This window comes from Corapipo altera, unplaced genomic scaffold (assembly GCF_003945725.1).
Source record: "Corapipo altera isolate COAL_440 unplaced genomic scaffold, ASM394572v1 65, whole genome shotgun sequence".
Lineage (NCBI taxonomy): Eukaryota > Metazoa > Chordata > Aves > Passeriformes > Pipridae > Corapipo > Corapipo altera.
Genome location: NW_020884891.1, coordinates 5,216,476 through 5,223,659, shown reverse-complemented (window position 1 = coordinate 5,223,659; position 7,184 = coordinate 5,216,476). Strand labels below are relative to the sequence as shown.

The following is a 7,184-nucleotide window of genomic DNA, read 5'->3' as shown; positions in this document are numbered from 1 at the left end:
GGGACGGGGGGGACACGCAGGGCGCGGGGGCTCCGTGGGGCTCCCGCCGCCCCCCGGGCCCGTCCCGCGGCCCCCCCTCAGCCGCCCCCGCTCTACCTGCGGGGCGCCCAGGCCCAATCAGCGGCGGCGGCGGCGCGGGGCGCGTGCCAATCAAGCGCGGGGCGGCCAATGGCGCGGCGGGCGGCGGGTCAGGTGACCGGCGGCGCGCGGCTCCCCATTGGCGCGGCGCGGCCTGGCCCCGGAGTTGGTTTTATGTGCGAGGCTCGGGCGGGCGCTCCGTCAGTGCCCCGACGGCGCCGAGCCGGAGTGCGGCCGCGCTGCGCCTCCTCGCCCTGCTGCGCCGCCCTGCCCGGCCCGGCCCGGCCCAGTCCGGCCCGGCGCGGGGGGCGGGCGCCTCTGGGGGCGGGTGGCTGTTTTGGCGCTGGTGGTTGTTTTTTTTTGTTGTTGTTGTTGTTTTGGTTTCGGCCGGGGGGTGCTTGCCTCGCTGCCCGCCCGCGGCCGGGGCCGCGCTTGCCCGCAGCGGGGGGGTGGGGGGGGCACGTTTTGGAGTGGTTTTGTACTTTTTTGGGGGCGGGCGGGAGGAGGAGGAGGGGGGGCGGGCAGGCTGCCGCCGCGCCGACGGCCCCGCGCCCATGACGATGCTGCTGGACGGAGGGCCGCAGTTCCCGGCGCTGGGGGTGGGCGGCTTCGCGGCGCCCCGGCACCACGAGATGCCGGGTCGCGACGCCACCGCCGCCGGTATGGGGCTGGGCCCCTTCGGGGACTCTTCGCACGCCGCCGCCTTCAAGCTGAACGCGGCCCCGCACGACCTCGCCGCCGGGCAGAGCTCGGCGTTCACGCCGCAGGCGCCGGGCTACGCCAGCGCCCTGGGCCACCACCACCACCACCACCACCACGCCGGCCAGGTGCCCTCGTACGGCGGGGCCGCCGCTTTCAACTCCACACGCGACTTTCTGTTCCGCAACCGCGGCTCCGGCATCGCGGACGCCGCCTCCGGCACGGCGCAGCACGGGCTCTTCGGCGGCTCCCCCGGCGGCTTGCACGGCCCCGGCGGCATCCCGGACACCCCGGGATACCTGCTCTTCCCGGGGCTCCACGAGCAGAGCCCGAGCCACACGTCCCCCAACGGGCATGTGGACAACGGGCAGATGCACCTGGGGCTGCGCGGGGACCTCTTCGGGCGGCCGGATCCCTACCGGGCCGTCTCCAGCCCCCGCACGGACCCTTACGCCGGCGCCCAGTTCCACAACTACAACCACATGAACATGAATATGGGCATGAACGTGGCGGCCCACCACCACCACCATCACCACCACGGCCCCGGGGCTTTCTTTCGGTACATGCGCCAGCCCATCAAGCAAGAATTGTCCTGCAAGTGGCTCGACGAGAGCCAGCTCAGCCGGCCCAAGAAGAGCTGCGACAGGACTTTCAGCACCATGCACGAGCTGGTGACCCATGTCACCATGGAGCATGTCGGAGGGCCGGAGCAGAACAACCACATCTGCTACTGGGACGAGTGTCCGCGGGAAGGCAAGTCCTTCAAGGCGAAATACAAACTGGTGAACCACATTCGGGTGCACACGGGCGAGAAGCCCTTCCCCTGCCCCTTCCCGGGCTGCGGCAAGATCTTTGCCCGCTCCGAGAATCTCAAGATTCACAAGCGGACGCACACAGGTAAGGCCCGTGTCCATGTGCCCTTCCCACCCGGGACGCGGGGCTTTGTGGGGCTCCGCGGGGCTGCGGGGACGGGCCGGCGGAGCGCGGGGTGCGCGGCGCTGCCGCCGCTCTCGGCCTTCTGCGCGCCTCTGCAGAGGGAACCATAGAAATGTTAATGAAATCTCATTTTCGGTGACTTCCGCTCCTTTTTTAATTTTATTTTTAGGCCTGATTGGCATCTATCCTAATTAAATCAGCGATACTTTTGTCAAAGTATTTTTATTTGCAGCCCTGAGTTTCCTTCAGCCCTCCTGCACGGGTGGAGGGGAAGAGAGGGGGAAGGCTGGAAGCAAACGTATTTTGGCTTGTATCCTGGAGTACGTCTTGTAAAGCTGTCCGAGCCGCTGAATTTATCTCGGGTCTTCTCCCTCTCCGAGCTCGCCCAGCCGCCTTCCCTGCCGGAGCCCAGCGTGGGCCTGGCGGGAGGTGAGTTAAAAGTAACGAAGGCTGATCCAAATTTACCCAACATGTAACGAACCCTTCTGTCCATCTTCCCCTTCTTCATTTGTTGTGGTGCTTGTGCATCCCTAAGGTGGGGTGAGCGGGGCAGATGTTGTCCTGGGAGGAGGCAGGTGGGGATGGAGCGGGGAACGGCCCGCCTTCACCCTCTCTAAATTTCACAGGTGAGAAGCCTTTCAAGTGCGAGTTTGAGGGCTGCGACAGGCGCTTCGCCAACAGCAGTGACAGGAAGAAACACATGCACGTCCACACCTCGGACAAGCCCTACATCTGCAAGGTGTGCGACAAATCCTACACCCACCCCAGCTCACTTAGGAAACACATGAAGGTAAATCACCCCAGTGCTCCAGTCCTTTCCTCCCTGAGCAGGGATGCTGAGCCGCTGCTGTGCTCAGGGCTCATTTCCCTGGAGCAGGGCAGAGCTGAGCTCCGTGCTCCTGGCATGGCCCAAGCAGTCCCCAGTGTCTGGGCCATGGCTGGAGCACAGCCCGGGGAAATGGCGTAGTTTCTTTTTGTGCTCCCACTGGTGCAAGTGCTGCCTGGTTTGCAGAGTGTGGCTTGGTGCTGGAAGGCCGTGCAAGTGCAACCTGGCCTGTGGCTGCAGGCCCCCATGCTGGGACATGGCAGCCCCTGTGCTGGGATGCTGCAGCCCCCCACGCCAGGATGCTGCAGCCAAATGCCCAGGAGCCGAGGCAGGCATTTGCTGCTGGTGCTCAGTGGCCAGCCAGGCATGAACCGCCTGATTGCCGGGCACGGCCGAGCTGCTGGACCACATTGTCCCTCTTGCATGGAGGAACACCCCAACCTGGCTGAGCAAGGTGGTGGGGACCCTGAGCTCGCTCCCATCTCTGCCTCTTGGTTTTAGGTGCACGAATCCCAGGGGTCGGACTCTTCCCCTGCAGCCAGTTCGGGGTACGAGTCCTCCACCCCCCCTGCGGTGGGCTCCGCCGGCAGTAAGGACTCCACTAAAACGCCGCCGGCCGCCCTGCAGAGTAACCCCGGCCACAACCCTGGACTGCCCCCCAATTTTAATGAGTGGTATGTGTGAAGGCAGCTGCTGCCCGGCCACAGACTGGACCAAATGCATTGGGAACGAGGAAAAAAAAAGAAGGACAAACCAAGCCAACTGCAACTCGCTCCCATGGAAATGGAGTTTCCACACCGACGACCGCATAGGGCTACACCTAGTTAACTGCCAGGATCCAGAGGGGGGTCTTTTATTATTATATTATAATTATTACTATTTTTTTGCAAGCCCAGACGCTGGACTAGCCATGTCCTTTTCTCAGGATTAGATTTCTTTTTTTTGTTGTCATTTTTTTCAGTCGCAGTCGTTTCTTTGATTTTTTTTTTTCCCCCTCCTTGCCCGAGTCCTTCTTCTGCCAATTCCCCACTATTTTTTTATTCCTAATTTGTTTTGTTTTTCCTTCTTTCGGTGGGATGTTGACATGAGGATGAAAATTCTCCTTCGCCTTAGTGGTGATTGTTTAAACTTACAGTCTTAAACCGTGCCAAAGTCCTGTTATGTCTTGAACTTTCCTTTCTAGCTCTCCTGCTGCTTCTTTCTCTGATCTCCTCTTTCTCCTCTCTCTCTCCAAGCATTACACTTGTGAATGTATTCTCGTCTGATGGGGTCGGTCAGTATTTTTCAGGATGAGGATGTGGTGTTTATTCTGCCCAGATTGTGACGTTTAGTATAACAGTTGCCTTTTTGTAATAACTTTTTTTGTAAATACATACCCATGATGCCATATTTATCGTTCGTAATTTAATTATTGATACAAAGTGCCGGGAACTGAACAATATTTATGGGGGAGAAAAAATTGTTTTCTAACAAAAAAAATACAAACAAAAAAAATTTCCAACTCTGTACAGCTTTTGGTTATAACTGCTTTAGCATTAAAAGTTTATTGTTTTGGAAAGAGCCGTTTTTGACCTCCTCCGGGGGACGGGGCAGCCGCGGGTGCCGTCGCGGGCCCGGTTGGCGCTGCCGCCGGGGCCGGGCCGTTGTTTTCGAGCTGGCGATGCCGGGTGAAGCCGCCTCCTCGCCGCCGCTCTTTTCTCGTGTCCCTTTGTCCCCGCCCTCCGCCGCCCGGCAGTTTCGCTCCCCCGCCACCTTCCCGAGCGGACCGAGCTCGGGGCGCGGCGCCGCCGAGGGAGAGGAGCGCTGGGGGCAGCGGAGCCACCTCGACGGGGAGGTCCCGACGGTGAGTACCGGGGCGGCGCAGTGCCCGGCGCCGCTTGGATGCAGCGCTGGGATGTGGGGACCGGCCAACCTTGCGGGACCGGCACCGGGCTGCATGCCGGGGGGGGGACCGGGGCGACCTCGCGGTGCGCAGGACTTTCTCCGTTATCGTCTGGTTTGTTTTGTTTTCCTTTATTTCTGACTAGGACGTGGAAAGCCTCCCCGTCCTCAGGAGGAAAAGAGGTCGAGCGGAGACATCTCATCCGAGAAACTTCTCCTCTGGCGCCACACAGGAGCTCCAAGCAACCAGAAAGACGGTGGAAACCGTCCCTCCCCGGCAAACCTCCGTGTCCCGGTGGCCCCGGCGGGCCGGACGGAGGTGCCGCAGGGATGCTCAGGTCCTCCCGCCCCGGTGGAGCGCGGCTGGTGCTCCCCTCCAGCGCGGCCAGCCCGGGCGTGCGGCTCCGCAGCTGCATCCTCCCTCCGATCCGCACCTCCCCTGACCGGGGGAGACCCCAGACAGGCCCCCTCTTGAACTTGACTGGGGGCACAGGGGAAGGCCGAGGTGGCCCATCCCCTCCTGCCTGCCGCAGGGGCCGCTCGGGCGAGTAACCCGCGAAGCCTTGCATGCTTTAAAATTCACGTTTGAACAAATCTACCCTCTCCTTTTTCCCAAGGAAAAAAAAAAGGGGTGAAAAAAAGGTTTCTCGCACAGGAGAAAGGTGAATCGCAGCCTCTGCAGCTGCACATCTAAAAAAAAAATAAAAATAAATCCCTCCAGGTCCTCACTGGCCACTTAAAATAGTTCCCTTCGAGGTGTCCCAGCTAAACGTGGATCTCTGCTTCTTTTTTGCTGTGAAGTCTTTCTCTCGCTGTGCGCAGAGCCGAGCCCGGGGCTGGACGCGGAGCGCTGCCGGCCCGGGCCCTTCCCGGGGGGCGAGCGGGGCCACCCCGCCCCGCGGCGGGCGAGGAGCAGCGGAGCCGCCGGGCGCCGTCGGGTTTTCCTCGGACACCCACCTGGGTCGCGTCTGCGTCGCTCCGGACCGCGCCAGGCTTGGAAACGTGCCGGTAGGCTCGGTTTCGTTACTGCTTTGCTCGGACCCGGGGAGGCGCGGGGCGCGCAGGGCTGGCGACGGCTGCTGCTGTCAGTCCCCGAAACGCCGTCCCAGAGTGGGGGGCTCTGCTGTGGCCGGGGTTGTCCTTTCTGGCTCTGCAGTGGCTCTGGCTGGTTCCCGGGGCCCTCGGGCCGCACTGGTGTACTTGCCCTCCCGCCTGCCCCCGCAGTTGCTTCCTTCCTTTGACTGGCAGCACTGCTCCTGCCATTTTTATTGCTAGGAATTAAAACCAGCATCCTGGCTCATTTGGCTTCCCCTGGGTTGCCTGTCAGTCCCCCACCCTGGGACCTTCCCATCCAGGCAGGGCTCGCTACCAGTATGGGGAAGAGTGGAGCAAACTGTTGATTGTACCCCACTGAGGTCCAGGGTCCCCCCATCCCACTCTGCAGGCCCCCCCCAAAATGGGGCATGGATGGGCAGGTGCAGCTGGGGTGGGTATGTGTGTGGTATGGGATGAAGGAATGGATTTGGGATGGATGCAAAAAGGGCTGAGGACCTCTTTGGCTCTGAAATGCTTGCAAAGCACAGAGTTCAGCACCAGCACCATGAGGTGGGGCAGGAAGGCCATGTCCCCCCAGCATGGTACACCCTGCTGGTGGGTGCTGCTGGCCCCGAGACTTTGGGGGTGAAGGCCAGGGAAGAGCTGTCTCACCCTGCAGCTGAGTCCTCAGCTCTCATGGTCAAATAAGAAGGGCTTTTCTGTAAAAGAACCAAAAAGTCTCTGTTGCTCACCCGTGCTAATTGCAGGGAGATATAGAGAGTCCTGGAGTGGGAAAGATCCTTTTTCCCAGATTTCTTATGCTGGTTTTGTGAGCCGGGGAGAGACAGCTCATGATTTTCAAAGCCAGGGCCTGGCAGTGGGGACCTGTGGGCATTCCCTGTGCTCACAGCTTGGACAAAAGCGTTACAGAGCCAGCCAGGACAGAACAGCGCTGGCAGGGCAGGTGCCATGTTAGCTTAGCTTTTAGTGTGTCATAATAATGGGACTTGTGTCACACCCCAGAAAAATCCCAGGACTGGTCACAAAAAGGGGACATATTCTGCTGTCCTCTCCCAGACTGGCAGTTCCCTTGAAGTTGCTGTGCTTGCTTGTGTGAGCAGGATTAGGTGGATTTGTCCCCACATAAACAGAACTCGGGATGGTTTTCTAAAAGGGGTAATGTTGATTCATTGTGCTATAACGAATCTAAGCAGAGGCAGGCGATGAGCTGGAGCCATTCCTTCTCTACCACGCTTTATGAGCCATGAATATTTTGATTCCTTTGGTGTCATTGTTTTTGCATATCTGTCTCTGTGTCTGGTGTAATCCTCTGAAAAGAATATTTTTTTTTCAAGCTTTGTGCGTGCCATTAGCAGCTAGTGGTTGCACACAGTGTGAAGGCAGAGTCCTGAAGGCATTTTGATCAGGTTGTGTTCAAGTATCTCAGCGTTATGACACCAGGAATTAAGTTCCTATAGTAACTCTGTTGGCTGTAAAGCTCCAAAGCAGTGGATAGGGTGTAGTATTCTGTGTTTGCATTTTATTTTTTTTATATAATGTTCCCAGATTAAAAGCACCACACACTAACCCTTCTCTTTTAGCTGAGCCTAACTTTCACGACTGTTTCATAAACCATCCCTGTTATTTATGCTGTTAGTATGATCAGCTGTAAGGAAAATATTTCTGCAGAGGTGCACTCTTGGTTTGGAAAAGTAAAACTCCAGAGAAA

The 7,184-nt window shown here is 59.2% G+C and overlaps 1 protein-coding gene and 1 long non-coding RNA gene across 2 annotated transcripts in view; both read left to right on the top strand.

The window, feature by feature from the left end:
- The first annotated feature begins 632 nt into the window (after window positions 1–632).
- ZIC3 (Zic family member 3) lies at window positions 633–4,663 on the top strand. Its single transcript, XM_027645518.1, has 4 exons — window positions 633–1,674; window positions 2,340–2,503; window positions 3,041–4,382; window positions 4,567–4,663. Exons 1-3 carry the CDS (start codon window positions 633–635, stop codon window positions 3,221–3,223), a joined length of 1,389 nt encoding a protein of 462 aa, XP_027501319.1. The 3' UTR covers window positions 3,224–4,382; window positions 4,567–4,663.
- A 730-nt stretch (window positions 4,664–5,393) lies between these two features.
- The window catches only part of LOC113948151, a 61,173-nt gene continuing 59,382 nt past the window's right edge, over window positions 5,394–7,184 (top strand). Inside the window, exon 1 of the long non-coding RNA XR_003528014.1 lies at window positions 5,394–5,428. This is a non-coding gene — a long non-coding RNA (uncharacterized LOC113948151). The remainder of the gene's footprint in view (window positions 5,429–7,184) is intronic.